The sequence below is a fragment of the Elgaria multicarinata genome, chromosome 4, assembly GCF_023053635.1.
Source record: "Elgaria multicarinata webbii isolate HBS135686 ecotype San Diego chromosome 4, rElgMul1.1.pri, whole genome shotgun sequence".
NCBI classification, from domain to species: Eukaryota; Metazoa; Chordata; class Lepidosauria; order Squamata; family Anguidae; genus Elgaria; species Elgaria multicarinata.
Window position 1 is genome coordinate 96,997,497 of NC_086174.1, and position 22,500 is coordinate 97,019,996.

General features: G+C 39.8%; 1 protein-coding gene across 1 annotated transcript in view; it reads right to left on the reverse strand.

Annotated features, from left to right (window-relative positions):
• Positions 1–22,500, reverse strand: part of GRIK2 (glutamate ionotropic receptor kainate type subunit 2) — a 531,656-nt gene that overhangs the window by 193,451 nt on the left and 315,705 nt on the right. The window contains exon 10 of the mRNA XM_063124850.1: positions 20,586–20,792. Coding sequence (XP_062980920.1) covers positions 20,586–20,792 — 207 coding nt within the window. The remainder of the gene's footprint in view (positions 1–20,585; positions 20,793–22,500) is intronic.

Genomic DNA, 22,500 nt, shown 5'->3' on the forward strand with positions numbered 1-22,500 from the left:
TTTCTTGGGTTTCATTGAAGAAGATGTCTAGACAACTACACACAAGATATAGTAAATAGGCATATTTGGCTCATAATTACTGTCTAGTATTTCAAATAGTAAATTTAATGTAATTTTTTTTACAAATTCATAGAATCATAGAATAGCAGAGTTGAAAGGGGCTTACAAGGCCATCGAGTCCAACCCCCTGCTCAATGCAGGAATCCACCCTAAAGCATCCCTGACAGATGGTTGTCCAGCTGCCTCTTGAAGGCCTCTTGTGTGGGAGAGCCCACAACCTCACCAGGCAACTGATTCCATTGTCGTACTGTTCTAACAGTCAGGAAGTTTTTCCTGATGTCCAGCTGGAATCCGGCTTCCTTTAACTTGAGCCCATTATTCCGTGTCCTGCACTCTGGGAGGATCGAGAAGAGATCCTGGCCCTCCTCGGTGTGACAACCTTTTAAGTATTTGAAGAGTGCTATCATGTCTCCCCTCAATCTTCTCTTCTCCAGGCTAAACATGCCCAGTTCTTTCAGTCTTTCTTCATAGGGCTTTGTTTCCAGACCCCTGATCATCCTGGTTGCCCTCCTCTGAACACGCTCCAGCTTGTCTGCGTCCTTCTTGAATTGTGGAGCCCAGAAGTGGACGCAATACTCTAGATGAGGCCTAACCAGGGCCGAATAGAGAGGAACCAGTACCTCACGTGATTTGGAAGCTATATTTCTATTAATGCAGCCCAAAATAGCATTTGCCTTTCTTGCAGCCATATCACACTGTTGGCTCATATTCAGCTTGCAATCTACAACAATTCCAAGATCCTTCTCGCTTGTAGTATTGCTGAGCCAAGTATCGCCCATCTTGTAACTGTGCCTTTGGTTTCTATTTCCTAAATGTAGAACTTGGCATTTATCCCTATTAAATTTCATTCTGTTGTTTTCAGCCCAGCACTCCAGCCTATCAAGATCACTTTGAAGTTTGTTTCTGTCTTCCAGGGTATTAGCTATCCCACCCAATTTTGTGTCATCTGCAAATTTGATCAGCATTCCCTGCACCTCCTCGTCCAAGTCATTAATGAAAATGTTGAAGAGCACTGGGCCCAGGACTGAGCCCTGCGGTACCCCACTCATTGCCTCTCCCCAGTTTGAGAAGGTTCCATTGATAAGTACTCTTTGAGTACTTTAATATAAATTGTATTTATATTACTTTATACTACTTTAATATAAATTGTATTTATATTAAGCAGAATATACATATTATTAATAAATAATACAGATAAATAAATAAATAACATTCTATGCCAGATGGAATGGTGTGTGTGTGTGTGTGTGTGTGTGTCTGTGTGTGTGTAGAAATGGTACTGGAAAAATGTGAGGCAGGCAACCAGTACTGAAAGACTCAAAGACCATTGCATTGCCCTGGCCTAGAGTGGGAGGAGATGACAGGAGAAGGAGGTTGCCTGCAAAGCTGCTTTAGCACTAAACAGTAATGAAGGAAGGAATAAGTTTTTATGTCCGGCCTTCAGGGTAGAGAACATTGCTTATAATCTTGGGCTGCGCCATTAAAGCAATGATTCATGGTAGAGAGAGAGAGAGGACTGTGGTTTGTGGAGGGGATTTTACTATATTTTATGATGATTTTAATTGTTGTTGGCTGCCTTCAGTGGTGCATAAGCACATGCAGGGTGGTAATAATTGTTTACATAAAGCAAATAAATAAACTTTACATGCAGAACAGATTTTGAGGGAACTCAGATGTGTTAAAATCCCCCAGAGCAAGTTTCCCACCCCTCCAGTGTATCATAGGGGTGTCCGTCCCCATGAAATTTGGCCGTTTTGGGGATTGCAAGAGTTCTATGGCACCCTCGACTCAGCTTGTATTTACAAGCTAAGCTACAGGCTTTCACTGAATTCTGAAGACTTTTATAACATTTGTTTTTTCCTCGCCATAATTTGTGCAAATAAGAGATTTGTGCAAATTACAGTTGCCATTTGAGCAATTTATGTAATTTGCACAAATTGTGGCAATAATTTGTACAAACGAAAGGACACCAAAAATCTGCTAGCAGGTCCAATTCTCTGCAGAAGAAGAGCAAACTAGCAGAAAATGAACCAAAGTATGGGGGGTGCTGAAAGTTTGTTGAGCTGCAAAAGGATTCCACCAACACTTTAGTATATCACCAATATAACCTTTCATGGATCAGGTCCTTCGTGTTTGTGAGTTTCTCTATCTGGGATCCATATCATTAGTATTTTCCAACAAGCACAGGAAAACCTACAGTGGGCCTGCTCAGACAGCATGCTAAACCATGGTTAGGCCACTAACCATTTTGCAGCAAATGGTTAGTGATCATGTTTAAACCATGGTTATGTAGCCACTATGGTTAGGAATGGTTCACACAGCACACTAAGCCATAAAGTTTACCTCAAAATGCTAAACCACCATGGCTTAGCTTGTCATCTAAACAGGGTCAATATAATATTCCTGTGTCACATGGCAGATTGTCTTAAGCAAATCCTGATAAGATGGAAGCTCTGTGGACTGGTGGTTCCTAAGTCCGGGAATTGGGTTAGTGACCTATTCTGGATGCACTCCTTCTGAAGGAGCAGGTGTATAGCTTGGAACTACTCCTAGATTCATGCTTGTCACTGGAGGCCCAGGTGGACTCAGTGGCTCGGAGTAATTGGGGTCAGCTTTCGCTGATCCACCAGCTATAGCCTTTCCTGGACAGGGACAACCTAGTGAAAGTAGTCCATGCACTGGTAACTTCCCAATTACACTATTACAATGCACTCTATATGGGGCTGCCCTTGAAGAAGACTCAAAAGTTGCAGCTAGTGTAAAATGCAGCAGCTAGACTCCTCACTGGAACATCCTATAAAGACCATATAACATCAGTCTTAAAGGAATTGCATTGCTTGCCTATACAAGTCAAGGTGTTGGCAATGACTTTTAAAGCCCTAAATGGCTTGGGACCTCGGTACTTGAGGGAGCACCCGGTCATGTAATACCCTCCCCTTGGAGGCCTGACTGGCACCTACACTGGCTTCATTTCAGTGCCAAGTTAAACATAGCTCTTTATCAAAGATTTTGAGGGCTAAATTCTCCATGTTCACACATAGTTTAAATTGTTTTGTTTTTATTGCTTTTAATTTTTTCTACTGGTTTTAATATGTTAACAATTTAATAATTTTTAAACTGTATATTTATGTTTACATTGTTCTGATTTTATATGCATGCAGCCCTGAGATCCTAGTGATATAGGGTGGGATACAAATGTTTTAATAATAAATAAAATAAATAAACAATATGGCTGGGAAATGGGTGCAAAACTCACACTGATGCCTCTGGCTGCAAGTGTAATGTCAAAATATTTCCTGCCTTTTTTGCTCCTACTGGTGATTTACATATTAAAGCAGAACATCTGCATGACTTATTCCTATATTTTTATTGTGATATTGACACTGACACACTTAAAAATAGCATAATGCAAAAACAATTTTGATACAAATTTGTAACAGATTAAAAATATACATAGAATATTTTTGATGAATGTGAAATCTGCTAACAGAAAGTTGGATCCAGACTTAGTCATCATGAGACTAGAATCTTCAAAGAAGAATGAATTAAGTTCCATTGATTTTAATGGGTCTAATCTAAGGATGACTAAATCTGGATCCCACCTTTTGAAAAGAGAATATGGAATTGAAATTTGTTGGTAATATTTGAAATTACTGTTTAATGAAATGTTGGTTAATGTATTGTTTTTCTGTAATAGAAAAATCAGAATACAATGCTATATTCCATTTCTTGGTAATAATATTTTAAGTATTCCTATTTATATGTTGGCTTCTTTTTTATTTCATATTTATCTTAAGTCCACAGTGAGATACTTAAAAAAAAAAAACCCAACACATCCATATGTTGTATGTAAATTTCCATAATATATATGACTTTAATTTACTGCACAAATATTTTCACTTACCTGCTAGAAAATCTACCTTTTAAAAATTATGAACAATAAACTCCTACCACAAATGTATAATGAAGGTGCCAGCAGGGATTTTACATATCCAGTGTTAGTATTCCTATATTAAAACTCGCAGTATAAATAGACAAGCACACTTGCTTGCTTGAACCTTATTTTTTAATAAAATTTAATAAAGCACTTATCTGTGTTGTAGGCAATGTACAAATATTAAAAGCATAAACATAAGAAAAAATGAAAGAAATGCAAATGCAAAGGAATATATTCCACAAGCAATTTATCTGGATTTAGACAAGGATTCTCAGCTAGGTCACAATATTATAAGCTAGAAAAATGCCCATCATTGTGACAGACACAGTACAGTCAGAGGAGAAGCCTATGTTGTATAAAGAATTCCTTTGGGATGCAAGGCATACCTATGAGCTCTGTATTTTTTACTGACTGTTCAAAACCACGTCTGTTTTCCAGGAAAAGCAAGAGAATCTGTACTGACAGAGATACCCACTGTTTTGCACAATCTTTTAAAAAATTAAATAAATACATTTTTTTAAAAAAGAATCAGGCATCTGCAGAATCAGTCGTCCTGTTTTTGAAAGTTCACAACCTGCTGTCAATCTCCGTTCTGGAAAATCACCAGCCCTATGCCAATCACTGACTTTGATTTAGAATTCAATGAATGGAGCTCTGTTTACAGAATGGAGAGCTCTCGGGTTCTCTCTTCCTCCTGCATCCACTTGGGATATCCCCACAAATTTTTGAGAGAATTTGGGGGGAGATCACAAGTGGATGCAGGTGGAAGGGACAACAAAGCCTCTGTAAATTGTGCATTCCCCACTCCACCCTATGCCAGAGCCTTTAACCCTTGTGTCAATGGGGCCTTTAAGGCTGCCACTGATGCAGAAAGGGGGAAGTGTGCAGTTTCGGCATGTGGGTGGGTGGCTGCCAAGCACTCGGTGGGCCAAGCCGAGCCTCAGAAGAGGCTCATGCAGCCCTGCAAGCAGGGACGGATGGCAGCACCGATGGGGTGAGTGCCCCTAAGCCTGGTGCAGGTGAGTTCGCCAACCCTAGACCTAGGGATGCCGTGTTCAAAGCTCTGGATGTGAACGTGAGCACACGTCCGCCAAAAATATTTGCAAATTATCGAACATATGCTCATGGTTTTTTTCTCTCATTCATGATTCCCAGTTTGATTTGCTCAAATTTCCTAATTTGCATGAATTTCCTAATTTGCACACATTTCCTCAGCCCTGCTTTAGTCTATGGAGGGAATCTGTGCAAATTAGGAAATTTGAGCAAATTCTGGGCGATCTGCATAAATCTTCCAATTGATGGCTGCTCAAGATGTACAAGTTTCCCATTCGCACAAAGTGAGCAATGCCTGAATATACAGATGGCAAGACAGGTGGTAAGATAATGTTCAGAGAATCCAGCAATTTCGAACATCGCTCAGTCACCCATCCTTATGGCTGCTGCATTTTATTTTATTTTTGCAAACTGCAGCTTCTCAATAGTTTTGAAGGGCAGACCCATGTAGAACACCTTGCAGTAATCTGACTTGGATGTTACCGGAGCATAGATTACTGAAACCAGGTTATCCCTGACAGATAGGGTCATAGCTTGTCCATCACCCAAAGTGGGTAAAAGGCACTTCATGCCACTGAGGACACTTGAGCCTCAGGTGACAAAGAGGGCTCAAAGAAAACCCTCAAGCTACAAATCTGTCCCTCAGGGAGAGTGAAACCCCATCCAGAACAGGATGAACACCATCTAGTCAGTCAGAAGAATCACCCACTAATAGCATCTCAGTCTTGTCTGGATTGAGTTTCAGCTTATTAGCCTTCATCTAGTCCATTGGCACTGATCCACAGCCTCACCTGATGAAGATGAAAAGAAGTATAGTTGCATCATATCAGCATACCAATGACAGCACACTCCAAAACTCCAGATGACCCCACCCAGTGGTTTCATGTAGACGTTATCATTAAGTGTTGTGGAAGCAAATTACACCAATTGTATGATCTAAGTACTTTGATTGGTCTAACTGGAATCTCTCACCAATCCATTTCATTGGATGCTCCATGCACAATTTTAACAAAGCCCTATCATGTGTGATGTTATACAAGTCTGCTCAAAAGTAAATCCCATTGAGTTTAAAGGAGCTGACCCCCAAATAAGGGTCCATAGGATTGCAGCCTTAGTTAATAAAAAAGCTTATCTTTGTAGCCATTCATTACCTGGAAGGACCTTTAGCCCCCTGATCACTTGGGTTGCCCTTTTTCAAGTTCTACAATGTCCTTTTTGAGCTGTGGCAATCAGAAATACACACAATATTCACAGCTACTGCACACTGGGTCAACATTTTCATACATAAGAAATTGACCCAAAGACCTCTTATAGTATCTGAATTTGTTGCTTGTATGCAAACTTGGTGTTTACTTTTCAGCAAGGAGGCTGAGTTGGCCACTCAGCTTAAACTCTGAGGATTCAAAATTACTGATGCTCTATAGCCACAGACTTTTCAAAAGAGAAGTATTTATTCTTCTTTATGGGCCAGTTAAATGAGTAAATTGCCAACAGATTCTGAAGTGGATGTCTGCAAAGGAAGTCCAACAGATTTTGTATTATCTAAGTTGTTCAAGCTGACTTGATTTATTCAAGAAAACAGTAACACAGATTTGTTATCTTTGGCTTGCAACATCTTTAGCATGTATTGCTTTGTACAACATCGTATGCTGTAAATCTACTATAGCTTAACTGAACATCAGTGCATGAAATAGAAAAGGAAAGTGAATGTCGTACATTTCAGCAAAAGACATTCTAAGTAGTTTTCTTTCCCAGTTTGCTATGCTATTTTCTGTACAGAAATAAATTGCAGCCCTGCAGTTTTTATTTCTGCTTTACATAAAGACGTAGGCAGACAAATGGGTTTCCACCAGCTGAATAAGATTATCTAGATTTTGCTGCCAGAATTGTGGTACAAGAAGACCAGTTCGTATTTGAAATGTATTAAGAAATCTAAACTAATCATTTGGAAGTGACTTAAGATAGATACAATAGAAAAAGAAATAAGCTCATCTGATTCTTGACATAACTTTAACCTCACTTTGTGCTGAGTCCTAAAGATAGATGTAAAAATATAAAATTATGCCCATCTTACAAAGCAATCCCACTGTTTCCAATGGGAAGGAATCCATTAAAGGGCAGAAAAACTGGGCAGTGAGGGGGAAAAGGACTGAAAGTGCCACTCAGACATTACTTCCACTAACTTTGTATATCTTGGAGACTCCCGCATCATAACTTCCCAAGATAAGGCTTAGGTTTGCCCTGCCTACTTACTAAGGAATTCTGGGAGGCTAAAAGAGGACATACCCATTTTATTTACCCAATGCACTGAAAGCATTACAATGAAAATACCTTCTAAGCAAAGATATGAAATCTTAACTAGAAAGACATGTTATTCCAGAAATAAGGTATCTACCACACTGCCACATTCTTCCATATGATCACACAAATGAGACAACATGGAAAATAGATTACTGTGAAATGGACTCCACATGTAGGGATCTGACATCATGTGTTTGATCACTTGTTACTGGAAAAAGTGTAGCTGCAACCATGGAAATGGCTCATGATGTTCTGCAAATAAAACCTAGTTTGCACTAGCTTTTATTCATAAAATTGTATACTGTGTTGTACCTCACCTCGATCCGGAGGGATAGGCAGGTAACAAATTATTATTATTATTATTATTATTATTATTATTATTATTATTATTATTATTATTATTATTATTCAATAGGTTGGAGGAAATTGACTAGTTCTATGGCAGGGATTAACCTGGTTTCAAAGGAAGGGTATGTCTGTGAGGGAAAAAATGCACCAAATAGCGTGGGTGCGAAAGAGACATGCTCTGGTGCTTGGAGAATTCGTATAAAAAGTTTTTCACTTGTATCCAAAGGCGCTCAACATTTCGCACCGGGACTCCAGGGAGTTAGAGGAAGGGCAGCGCAACATCAAAGCAGTTTGCAGCACCGTGATCCATCTTGGGAATTGCAAAACCAAAGTCAGTTCAAGACTACTTCACCATTAGCGCTTTCTCCTCTCTGTAACTCACTGTCATGAAGCTCTTAATATTCTATACAAGGGAAAAGGAAAATCATGCTTCCTAGAAATCTCTGCTCCATATCTTAAGCAGAAATCTTCAAGCCATTTACTTCAATTTAGCCAAATGAAGTTAATGATGCTGCTCCAAAAGTAAGTGCTTTGATGTTTTAAAAGCCTTTAGCATCATAGTGCCAAATGTAGGCCTATTCTTGGAAGGGAACTTGGCTCCCTCAATAAAATGGGGGTTGGGAACATACATCGTTTCCCAAAAAGGCCTTCCTCAAAAAGAGCCACACCTTGAACCTGCTTCAAATATGACTTCACCATTTTTTCCTTAAATTTTGTACTTCATTATTAAGAGTGGCCATTACATTATTCCTGAACATGAAATGCATTATATATAGATGGTGTGTGTTTAAAATTATTTCTGGCATTCTACTCCATCTAGTCTGCTTTGGTCTTTCACTCTTAGTGAAAACATGGTAACATTTTTCTTCAGGGTGAAGGAGCTGAAATATAACCTGGTTATATAACTAGGAGGAGGGTTTTCTCTGCTATGGCACCCCGGCTGCAGAATGAGCTCTCCAGAGAGGTTGGCCTGGCACCTACACTGTATTCCTTCCATCGCCAGCTGAAGACCTTTTTTATTTTCTCATTATTTTAACATTTAATTTAACTTAAATTTAAACTTTGCTGTTTTAATTCCGTATTTTAATCTATATCAATTTCTGCTGTGTGGTTATAGGATAAAAACCTAAAAGGATGGTTGTGCTTTTTATATTGTATTTTGTATTTGCGTTTTTAGACTGTTGGTTGTTTTATTATGCTTTTCATGGTTTTAATTTTTGTGCACTGCCCAGAGAGCTTCAGCTATTGGGCGGTATAAAAATGTAATAAATAAATAAATAAATAAATAAATAAATAGCAGTTTTGGTTTCTTCACACCCCAAAATGCCCCTAGAGGCTACAATTTCTCAAAATATGAACAGATTAGAGTTTGATGTTACAGGGATTGGTAACTTGTTTAAAATCAGAAGGGAAAGTCTCTAATTTCCTCCCTCCAGGTGTGACAAAGAAGGAGAAATAAGGATGGGTATATAATGAGCCCAAGGCTCTGTGGCTTAGTTACATGCCAGAAAAATGATGAATAGTGGCAATGTTTGCCCCTGCTAAAACAATGCTACGTAACATATTTATTATCGATGAAATGGAGGTGTCTGTCCCTACTCCATGTCCACGCTCCAAGTTCAAAATGTGTGATCAATACTCTTGGTGGTGGTGGTGGTATCCATCACACAGCCTGGTTGCATGAGTGCAGATCACTGTATAGACAGGGGGCTTTTTTGATGCCCACATAAGGTTATAAATGCAATGATTGTCTCACTCAAGCTAGACAGACATGGAAGACTTCGTGTTATGCATGGCCAGCAGCACATCATACGGAAGCATGTTCTGAAACATAGCTGCAAATTTGGAAATGCCATGTGGTTGATTGGTGACAATCAGGATGGTCCTTTGTCACCTGCATTGGCTTCCAATTAGGTTTAGGCCAAATCCAGAGTGCTGGTATTAGCCTATAGATCTCTACGCACCTTTGGATCCTTGGTATCTGTTAGAATGCTACTTCCTGTATGTAGCTACCCGTCTTAAGGTCATACACAGAAGCCCTTCTTCAACTGCACCCATATTCTGAGGTGAAGGGCTCATCATGTACCCACCCTTACTTCTCCTTCTTTGTCACACCTGGAGGGAGGAAATCAGAGACTCTCCCTTCTGATTTTAAACAAGATGGCTTTTTAGTGGTAGCCCACCAGTTCCGGAATGTATTCCCAAGGGAAGCTTGCCTGGCACCCTGTAGTGGATATGCAGAAGACCACTGCATAGTGAGGCTTCAGTGGTGCATAAATTCTCCTGCCACATTATGTCTGTTTGTTGAACTGATAGGGGTAGCTATGTTAGTTCCCAGAGAAGCACTTGTTGGTGCTATATTCAGGACCTGTAGATACAGGGCTTGTCTAGACCAGGCGATATCCCAGGGATCGCCCCGGGATCATCCCTGTGCGTCCACATGATGCACAGGAGATCTCGGGGTCAGGGGGAGATGATCCCTTCCTTTCCCCAGGATAGCTGGGACAGCTTTAATCCCAACTTTTCCCGCAGTCTCGGGATGCTGTCCTGGTTTCTTCCCGGCTCCCCCCAAGTAAACGTGAGGAGCTGGGAACTAGGCATGGGGCACGGGGCTTTTCAGGAGCTCCATGCCCATCAGGGGTGAGGGGAGAATGGGATTTTTTTAAAAAAAACTTATGGTAGCTATGGAGCCCTTGTGCGCTCATTTTCAATAAAACAAAATTGGCAGGTGCCACATCCTCTTCACATGCTGCATGTAGACTGAGGGGAGGATCTCACGATCCCCATATTGCAAGATCTTCCCCCTCCAATCCCTAGGTCTAGATATGCCCATAGACTTCAGCAAAATGTCAAGTCCAGCCAAAAGTGGAGATGGGAACTATCTGTGTTGGCCAGCCAGCCTGCTGATTGTTGAGGCTAGGGTTTTTTCTCCCAGGCTGCAAAAATGTAGGATGTATGAAGTCATGGGACCATGTCCAGAATGGATGAGATCATATGATTCCCTGTGAGCCTCTCTGCAGGCTAATCCTGAAACAGTGCTGTGGGTCAAGCCACTTTGGGATAATGTTTGCTGCTGATCTTATCTTAATAAGTTGTTGGGATTCCTAATAGCTGAAGGAAAGTATACTTTATGCTTTGAATGTATCACCTTGCTTTTTATTACTTTATTAGCCTATTTCAACTAAATAAATTTCTTTCTTTTACCCATGGATGTCTTTACTGTCTTTGAATATCCAGAAAGAACCATTGCCCATTTTTATTTTTTAAAAAAATGTTTAAAGACATATTGTTTTAGCCCCTGTGGTGTGGATTTAACTCTTCTGCTTCAGGGTGGTTCTAGTTGTTACATCATATTATGCTTTATGTTGTGTAAGTCTATTGGTTTTATGTTGTTGTTCTGTGATTTTATTGTATTTACCATGCTTTAAATGTATTTGTGCAACGTCTAGACAATTAGGAAGTTAATTAATAAATTAAATATGTGAGACCAAAACAATGCAATAAATGAAACTAAAGCAACTGGTGTTAAATATAAAGAGTTGCTCATTATATTACACCGGGCACAGTAGAAGTGAGGTGCAGAAGAAATAAGAGGGTGTCTTTACAGTGATGGGTTGGCGCTACATCCCTTGAAAACCCCACACTTTCCCTCCCCTGCGTTGGCATCAGGTAGTCCTGATGCTGAGGAGGGAGCGTGAGGTTTCTGGGTGGCCATCTGGGTTGCTTTCAGGTTGCTTTCCACCAGGCACCACCTGGTCACGTCTGCACTGCAACTCAGGAGCAAGGCAAGAGGCAGTCTTGTCATCATCTTGCACGTCTTCGCCTTGCTCCAGAGAAAAAGGTTGGGTTAAGTCCCCGACACTTTTCCCCCACAGCTTTTGCAGAAAGCCCCAGGGATGCTGCACCACCACTTACCCACCCCAGGGCTTTCTGAGCATTTAGACAGCCCCAAGGAGTGAATGAAACAATAGTGGCACAAATCCAGCAGTGAGTAACAGTAACAAAATGGACAAATAATAGTCTTAGAGTATAGGATGTTGTTGTTTTCCTAAATAAATAAAATAGACAACAACCTACTAATGGCGACCAAATGAATGGTGATCTTCCATAAAAGTAATAACCTCAAATAACCCCAAAGGATAAGGTGCTCGCACAGATTGGTGCTGAAAGTATAGTGTGATATCAATCTATCCTTTGTTTTCAGCTGACAATGAAACAGACTGGGTTGTTCCAGTGTGATGATGGTAAGGTGAACAGTAGAGCTTGACACATTGAGGGATCCATTGGGGACAGAAAGGCAGCACAGAAATTCAAAGTTGAAAATAAAATACCTGCTTTGGACTAGAATGACATTTGTACTTTTTGTTTGTTTTTTTGTTTGTTTTTTTAAAGGTTTATTTAGAAAAGTGTTAAAAATTAAGATGGATTCAACTTATCAGGGGTGCAAGGGCAAAAACAAAGAAGTCATGCTTGATGTGCTCATTTGGGTCATAACAAATAGTACTGGAAATAAAAAGGCCAGGGTAGTTAATGCAGAGACTCCCGGGTTTAGCAATTAGATTGTATAGTGCAAAAGTCACAGAGATTTTTACTGGCATATTACAAATTTTCACAATAAATTATCATGTGAAAGGCTAGGAGAAAACAAACAAAGGAACAGGAGAGTAGAAACATGTTTCAATGATTGTAGGATAGGGGGAGAGAGAGAGAGGGAGAGAGAGGGAGGGAGAGAGAGAGAGAGAGAGAGAGAGAGAGAGAGAGAGAGAGATCTAATAGCCAGAGAGTTATTTACCAGGATGCAAAAGAAAAAGAAAATATCACATTCACATATGCAAAGAGAAAAAGCAGTGTAGATGATATAGAAGCCTAACTGATAAACAGCGACCAAAACGGAACTATCGGGGGTGGGGGGGAGAATGAATAAGGTGTCCCTAAACTGAACAAATATTGGGAATCTGTAAGCACGGCTTCAGAAAGGCTAGTTTAAGAGGTTTGCCAAATAAGCTTAATCAAATATAATTGATAATGATTAACAGAAATTACTTTAAGTGAAGAGAAATGGTTCTGGCATAAAACAATAATGCTTAATCTACATGCTAAATAAATGTATGCCACAAAATAAAAATGCAGTCTGAACAGATGGCCTTCAAAGGGCTAAAGACATAAATCAGGAGAAAGCTAAATTAGAACAGCCGTGTGATGTTTAAAACAAAAACAAAAACAAAAGAAGAATAAGCATAAGAGAGAGAGAGAAACAGGAATCAAAGGACAAAGAAAATATTGACCTTCAGAGATGCCCTTCAAACCATATCATCTATTAATCCATAGATTTCTGTGCTTTCTCTCAAATTGTCATATGTGTGTTTGTTGCCCCTCATAATGATCTGCAGAACCACAATGTCCTTCAGATAATGTTTTGAGAGACCTGGATTTCTAGAAGAGGGCCAGCCCTATCATTAGGTAGAATGAGGTAAGTGCCTAAGGCAGCTGATTAGGGGTGTCCTGAAAAGGCAGTAAATTATTACTGTTGCATTTTTAATCCCAGGGAAAAAGTGCTTGTGGGTTTTTCTGCCTCAAGTGCCAAAATTGGGTACTATGAACCTTGATGGTGCGGGGCAGAAGGGCAGGATTTGTTCTTCTGTCCTAGGCAGCAAAATGTCTTGGGCTGACCTGGAGGTATTGTGGTTACTAGCTCTTATTGAAGTGGTAAAAAAAAAATCACCCCATGACCAAAACTACTGTAGATGTCAAGAGAAGGGTTTTGGAAAAGCATTCAATCATGTTATCCATCGAGTGGTACAGCCCAGACAAGCGATATCATCTGAGCAGGCATTCGAAAAAGCTTCCCATGCAGAACAAAAATGCCCATGTTCTTGTACAGCCTGAACTGCCGTGTTGCATGTATTACCCCCCCCCCTTTCCTGTCCCCTTATAAGCCAGGTTCTTTGGTTGCCACTACAATAGAGCCTGAGACAGGATCTACACTACTGCTTTAAAACAGTTTATAAAAGTAGTGACACTTGTTGGGGTCAGGACACACTCCATATACATCTTTCAAAGCATTTTCAAAGTGTCATATCCTGCTTGGTGCAGACCTGGCCGTAGTCTCATCTCCTGATCATTGCTTATTGAAATGCTACAGACTAGCCTCTGCCCTTGTCTTCCCCTAGAAAGAAAAAATGGCACAGGAGGTGGAATTATTAAAGATGGTCTGATGCCTACATCATCTTGATTCAATAGCAACCTTTAGATATGGTGGGTCTGTAGAAAGGTGCTGAACTGGCTCTCTGGGATAGGAGGGAAGAAAACAGGAGAGCAGATGTCTTATGTAACACCCCACCCCCACCCCTGGAGAAGCTTCAAGGCAAGTGTAAATCTTCTGTGTTTTTATGACTTCTTTGTATACTCTCTTTTCTCCCCCATTCCCCTCACAGTGGTGCTTGGAGGAATTGTGGCAGCAACAGAGGCTATTATAGCCTCATTTCCTCTTTTGTAAAGGTGTAGGGGTTGGTGGCACCCCCTCCCTGCTGCCTTGGTAGGTCTGTGTAAAATTTAATGGAAAAGAAGAAGATGATGATGATGATGATGGAGGAGGAGGAGATTAGATGGCTGGAAGCTGTGGAGATGCCCTTCTGTTGGCAGAGAGGAGCTCAGAGAACAATAGATATCCGTTATAGAGGTTCCCACTATGCCTTGTAAGGTCCCCAAACAGGATGGCTTGGGATCAGGACAAAGATGGGGCATAGGCAGCCTTGGACCTACTGGACCCAAGACCTTTGTTCACCAGGTTTACCCCTCTATGCCAGCTCAGAGGTGCCCTAAATAATTCCCACCCCCATTGCTTCCAATGAATGAAAATTACAATAAACTAAGACTGGTCCTTGGGGGAAAGTTACATCTGCTCCCCACCCCCCCACAAATACACCTCCTACTGGAAGTCTCTCTCTCTCTCTCTCTCTCTCTCTCTCTCTCTCTCTCTCTCTCTCTCTCTCTCTCTCTCATACACACACACACACACACACACACACACACACACACACAGAGAGAGAGAGAGAGAGAGAGAGAGAGAGAGAGAGAGAGAGAGCACTTGGGATTGCTCTGTTATAAGTGAATAATAGTAATAATTATTTAAGAGCCACTCTACCACAGTAACAATGCAAGGATGTAAATGTTACTGGAAAGATCCTCACTCGTCCTGGAAACTTGGTGATAGGAAACACTCCTGGCCATGGCTGCTGCTACTCATTTAGGAAAAATGCTATGTCCATAATGTTGTCACTTAAAATATAAACATCATCATTCAGGGGCAGTGTAATACTGTCTTGAACAGGCAAACCAACATCCCATGGACTGCATATATCACCATCAACACTTTTAGAATCTGGATTCAGCTTCATTTTCTAAGTCTCCACTACAGTTTCTCCAGGCACTAGTTCCACTATTTCTCCAACATCATGGAAAATAAAACACCAGAGCCGGCTGTCATGATATTAGTGACAACATCCCATTCTAGAATGTTCGATAATTTGCCCAGCAATAGTTTGGAACTAATGCAATACGGTTTTCCTCTTCCAAACTATGAAGTATGGGACATCAATATTGAAGGCTCCTGAGAAGACCAGGAGAATCAATCAGGTTACACTTACCATGATGGGCTTTGGATGACTAGGGTAATTAATGCAACCCCAGACAGAAAAGGGTCAAGAAAATCAGCTTCATTCAGGAATGTTTGGAGCTGGCTTGTCACCACATGGTTAATCATCTAGCCCCAAAATGGCAAGTATAGACCACAAATTATTGAAATTGCTCAACTGAGGATAAGGTTTCTTCTTATATTTAAGTGACTTTCATTCAGTGGAATAAATGGACTGGGAATTGCAATATAACAATGAAAGTGAGTGCCCATGTGTATCATTGAAAATGGCTCTTCACCTAAACCGTGAGATATTAAACAGAAGCTGCTCTGAGAAGAGACCATTTGATGTGTCATTCACAGTGCCTTTTGGCTGTGATGCTAGCACAGATGTATTTGTCAAATGTGCAAATGTTTACTTCATTGGACCAGCTTGAAGATAACGTCCTCAGAGAACACCTCATTACCACTCTACCTGAGAGAGTATACAGGCAGCAATGACACATTGCCCAGCATATGTGCAACACTGCTCAGGGGCTTTATGGGATTTGCAGGTGTGATGGAGTCAAAATAACACATGTTGTGCTTGGACAGGAGGACAGGGATGAAAGAAAAAAGCTCACACTCTCAATCCTATTCAAATTAACCAAGTGAAACATCCCAAGAAGCAACTGGCCTTTATAAATGGTATTCTGTTATCAAAGACAGTGATGAAATCAGATTTGTGAGGTATCTACACCTAGCTTGTGAACTATCCCAACAAATTTTAAAAATTACCCTATGTATGCTTAAAAAAAACATGAATCACAATATTTCTGCAAACACATGTTTTATCCAAATTGCCCAAGTGGTGAGATGCTACCTTTGTGCAAAGAGATTCCCATCTAAAATACCAAAATAAAATGGGCTATTACTTCATTCTACCTCCCCGCTCCACCAAGAAAACCCTGACCTAACTACTGTACAAGGCCACAGCTAGACCTAAGGTTTATCCTGGGATCATCCAGGGTTCGCCCCTGCCTGAGCACTGGATCCCCTGTGTGTCACCTAGATGAACAAGTTTGACCCCTGGACGATCCAGGGATAAACCTGAGGTCTAGCTATGGCCCAAGTTTCTCCTCTAAAAAATAGGTTACACTGTCAAATAGCATGATCTGTTCTTTTGATTAGGGAATGACGAGAAAATGTGTATCTGATGTTTAAAAGGAATGCAAAACCACAATTCAGGAATATATATATATATATATATATATATATATATATTCATTGCAATGATTTCATGGATAAGTTCCTGTTTTCACAGATAAGTGTTCCAAAGATGAGACACAAGTATTCAGCAAGGTAGAAATATTCACACAAATAAATGAGGTTTTGCACAGCTCTATTTCTATTTGTTTCTCTAAAGAGGACTTTTGGTAGAATATATATTAAAATTATTAAGGTTATTTTTTAATAAACGCACAAACAGGGGGGGAAATCAGTTAATAAATATGCAAATAGCCCGGGAAAGTCAGACGGAAATAAAAAAATAAAAGCAGTGGGAATAAAAAACAAAAGCAAAAAGGGGGACAAATAGAAACAGATTGCTCGCGAGCTAGACACAGAGGCTCAGAAGGCGGTACTGACGACCATCTCCATTAATCAATCCCTTGACTTAAAGCAAGCACTTCGGGGCTAGATATAAATCAATTGGATTACTTGTGTAAGTGCTCACCAATGTGAGAAATTGGTTGCACAGTCTAGTCCTTCCAGCTGAGTTGTATATATCTTTTAACTAAAGAGAGGCTGGTGTTAGGCAACCTATATTTTCTTGTCTCCTGGTTGTGTGAAGAAGAGAGAAATAAACTGTGTGCATGGGAGCAAGGCAGAAAGCAGACATAACAGGTACACATAGTAGATGATGCAGCCCTAGTTCCATCCTCCTTCATATTTCAGGGTGTGTGTGTGGGGGGGGTGTTGGTTTTTTTTAAAGCAGTTGAACTATAAGGGTCATCAGTTTGGATTATTTCAGACTATTTATCTCTCAAGAGAATTAATGACACGACACCCTTGCATACTCTCACATAGAGCGTCATCAGATGGGGGAAGAAGGGGAATCGCATTTCCCTACTGTTGCTTTGACTTTTGCTTTGACTTATTGTACCACAACAGCTGGTCAACAACTTACTGCTCCTGGAGTTTTGCGTTTTTAGCTGGGGATCCAAGTCAATCCTTTTTTGGAGGACTTAAAAGTCTCTTTGGTTATTGTTAACAATTTGTTCAGTTTCATTAACTACTTATGCTTATTATAAAATAATTTGTGGCTTATACAATAAATTTTATAAAATGTTTGTTCACATGATAAATTTACATAAAATGTCTGTTTACCAGCCCAGTTGCTTTGATATCATTTAATATTTCAGCAGTTGTGTGCTGATTAGCATTATTCTATTTTGTCAATTCCAACTGCTGCCTTCTGTATTGTCCCACAACAGGGATGAACAGCTTCCTCTTTCTTCACATGGGGAAGAAAGAGGAAGTAAGCAACGACCACGTGGCCCATTCAGTGGGTGTTTTTATCGCGCTGCTTCTCCTACACACAGCAGTAAATGGCAGCAAGTTCCATTACGGGTGGGGGGAAGGGGATTTCCCGGGGGAGGGGGTTGTGATGGAAAAACGAGCAGGAGCAGGAGGCAGATGGTGTCATGAAAAGGACCCACGAAAAGCCATAAGTGGCCAGTAACGAGCATGCTATAAAACACTTGTCTGATGAGCCCCATAGAGTACTGGGATCACATCATGGAAAGGGAGGTGGCAGGAATAGGCAGGGATTGAAAATAGTCTCATGCCATAATTTCTGACTGCACATTTGGACCACAATGTGTGTATTTGTGTGTATGTGTGTGTGTTTCTGTATGTTATAGCTTTTCTTTCTTAAGCAACAGCTCCATAACAAGAAGGCAGTTGGAAAAAATGGAAGGAATTCTAAAAGAAGTCTACAATATGTCATGGGGGGTAAGGCTCAAAGATGGCAGAGGGAGATTAGTTGAGAAGCCCACTGGGCAAATATGCAATTATTTGGAAATACCTACAAGGGGTTTCTGGATTCATATTCAACTGTAATCCCGATGCCCCAAACTATTATTATTATTATTATTATTATTATTATTATTATTAGCTAAGCAGTGCCAAAAGGGTAAATTAATTTAGCTTGGAAACAAATTATTTAATCCTTGTAGCACTCTGTAGTGCTACAGAGCCATTTGCTACTGAATTTCAGTGGCAAACTAATGATTTATTTTCTTGCCCTCCATTTTTGGGGTGCTCCACGGGCAATGTGCTGCCCCACAGTCTGAGGCCCATGGGGAGAGACCTTGGAGCTGGAAATGGCCCAGACCTTCGGCAGTTGCCCACCCTGTTCAAGACAGTTTGTAAAATATTAAGATTGTTTTAGATCTCTCTAATGTATAAGCGATGGTTTTAAAGAAAAGGGATAAAGAGTATTTAGGATTTTAAAGTACACATATCTGTCAGGGAAGTTGTTTGAAGGAGCCCCATTCACACTCTTAAGCTTTAGTGAAAAGAGGCTTTGAGGAACGACTATTTGACATGTATCTAAGGGATAACAGTGTAGAGAGGAGATATAAGGAACAGTCATCAAAAGATACCAGGGGTGGGGGTGGTGTCTAAAAGGTTTGAGGGCCAGCAGGCAAGTTGTTGGTCACTCAGTCACAAGGGGGGGGGAATTGTTTTGTTTTTTATGACATTCCATTCTTACCAATGAAGATGTATAAAGTTAAATGGAAGAAGTATCTCCTTGTTCTGTATCGTTAAATGGCAGCAGCCCTCAGAATACTTGTGTTATTACAAGTGGCTTTGATCAGATGTCTCGCTATTGAGCAGTTTGCCAAAATAAATGCAAATTTGACAAAACACAAAGAAGCTGGAGACAATTGCATAATTTTCAAAGAGACTAAACTCTATTTCCAGGAGACCAAATTCAATTGGCACCACCTACTGAGAGAGTATGTTTTAAAAGCTATAAAGTGAAGGGATGCCTGACTTACTCAATTATAAACAATTGCCTGTAATGATATCTGTTTTGACTCACATCGAATTACCCTGCTGTTTCAGCATGCATTGATATTTCTGTCTTCCTGTCTAAGACTTCTTAGCTGATATTTTAAATGGAGGAGACAGGGCTCTTCTCAGTATATGCTAATGGAATATAATACCACATATTTTAAAGGTTATATATGGATTCCTCTGGGACATAAAATCAAGTCTCGTATCACAAGGAGGGTTTTGATTGTTCCTGAGCTTCCATCTACAGATTCATTGTGCATACCAGATGTATCCAAGCACTTTAATTTGAAACTAAGCCACCAAGGCGGCTTAAGGGAAATACGAAATGCAAACTAAATACATTATTTTTTTTATTTTTGAACACTGAATATCCCAGTCTTCAAATCAACAAGGATTCCCAGAGAAGATTCCAATAATAATAATAATAATAATAATAATAATAATAATAATAATAATAATAATAATATAAAAATGCAATTTATCAATGCAGCAAATAAAAATACAAACATACTCACCAGAAATTCTACTTGATGAACACTAATGATTCACCACAGCAAATGCTGCCCACTTAGTTGTGCTTTGGTTCGACAATGCATACATAATACAGAAGTAGTTACAACTAACTTATGAACTAAAGCCTAATCTAAACAAACTATAGACCATGTGGCAAAACTGTACCTGGACTATACTACTTCAGACTGCAGAGGCACAGGTAAATCCACATACATCTTAATAAAATCTTCCTGCACATAGAAATGTAGGTGTCAGGAAGAAGATGTCTAGTGTAGTCTTCTTTACATAAGGATTGGAAGAAAACATGGAGCATTACCATGCATACACACACACACACACACACACACACACTTTCCTGCCATCTGAAGTGGCACATTCCAGAAGACGTTTCACCAAGTATTCTTCTATTTATGTATATATTAGCTTATGTCTAGGTAAGTATTCTTAGTCTTACAACAAGAGAACCTAGCCTACAGAGGAGAGCAGACATAAACTAAAGAGAGGACATGAATTATACATATTTTCCAATGAACTTCATGGCTGAGAAGATAGTAAGTATTAGTAAGTACATCTTTTTTATTTCAGGGAAGCTTGTACAAGTCTCTAGCTCAAGGCCTACCAAGACAAACTGAAAATGTTTAGTTTCTGAATAAGAGCCTATAAAAAGCAACTTACATGATCAATTAGTTCACGGACCATGCCATTCCACTGTCCGCTGGCATCATCCCGGGCTCCATATTTTCCATCTTCCACCAGCCTAATTTCATAGGTGAATCCAAGGAAAGTTGATAGTTCTCTGAGGAGATCGATGCAGTATCCCTCAAATCTGTCATTTCCATACAAAGGTTTATCAGACTTCTTGAACATCACATATGGCTCTTCCTAGAAAAAATAAAGAGAGAGAGAGAAAAAGACACAATGCTTCAATTGCTGTGATTCTGAAACAACAAATTGAGATACCATTTTCATGGTATGATTTCATATGCCCAGAGGTTTGTTTATTGCTTGGAAACTGATATATTCAAAACTCCAATTAGCAATCAGAAAACAAATGCAAACCTGTGGTGTTATGGGTCGTACACCCATCATGAACATCACTGCAGTTCTCAGTGGGCACAATCCTACAAAGATGGATCATCATGACCAAGTTCCCTTCAGTGGAATGGAATGGGGAGGACTTAACAGTGAATAGCTTTTGCTAGATTGTGTTCAGGTCATTTAATTCTATATTCAACATGGTTGTTGCTCAGTGATAGAGCTTTGCATACGAAAAATCCAGGGTTCAATCCCTGGAATCTCCAGATAGGATTGGGAAAGATTTCTGTCTCAAATCCTGGAGATCAATTGTCAGTCAAACTAGATGGACCAATGGTATAACTCGATATAGGGCAGCTTCCTGTATTCCTATATTCTGTCACAAACCCAAGAATCAGTGTCAATATGATCACCGACTGTCCCCTTAAATACTGTTTACAATTATATCAATACAGTTACAAAGCCTTCATTTCACACACACATATACACACACACACACACACACATTTTCTACTCTGATCCATCAGTGTGTGTGTTTGTCAGTTTAAGCTATTTATATACCACTCAATAAATACATTGAAATATTACCGGAACAGTAAAACAGAGCAGTGCAATTATATGTCAGCGAAAGCATTCTCATTTTTCATCATTTCTGCATCTTCGTATTTCATCATTTCATTGGAGCAGAGATAGGGTAGGAGACAACAAGCCTACTTAGGCTTACTTAGTCCATTAAGTAATGCATAAAACAGAAACACAACCTACAGTTGACAGCTCATTAGGAATTTACTTGATAGGAGCCCAAAATCTAAAATAAATACAGAATTTCTGCTGATGTTCGAAGACTGCTTTCACTACATTCTGTGTTCTAAAGCAGTGAAGAATATAACTCTGATCCCAATAGAGTAAGGAGCTGGCAAGCAATTACTATTATGGGACAATGACTTAAGAAGATAATGAACAAGAGTGGGCCAGGGACACTGGAGAAATCCATCCGGGGGTGGGGTGAAGTTCGATGGGTTTCCCTGCCGTTCGGTCCCTCACACTTCATTCTGGTGCCTGCTGTGGCATCCAACTTTGTCTACAGGGCGCCGTGTGTATTTTCCAGGCATTTTATAAACAATTTTCACAGGTTCTTTAATTTATTTATTTATAATATTTATATAATGCTCCCCTTTCAAGAATTTTGGAGTGATGGACAAATAGAATAAAAGAATGAAAGCAGAATAAAAACACATTAAAATACATTTTTAAAAGAAACAAAAGTGTAATAAAACCACGGTTATTATTATTATTATTATTTATTTATTTATATAGCACCATCAATGTACATGGTGCTGTACAGAGTAAAACAGTAAATAGCAAGACCCTGCCGCATAGGCTAACATTCTAATAAAGTCATAGTAAAGCAATAAGGAGGGGGAGAGAATGCAAACAGGCACTGGGTAGCGTAAACAGGCACAGGGTAGGGAAAAACTAACAGTATAACTAACAGTCTAAAGTCCGAGTAACATCAAGTTTTAAAAGCTTTAGGGAAAAGAAAAGTTTTTAGCTG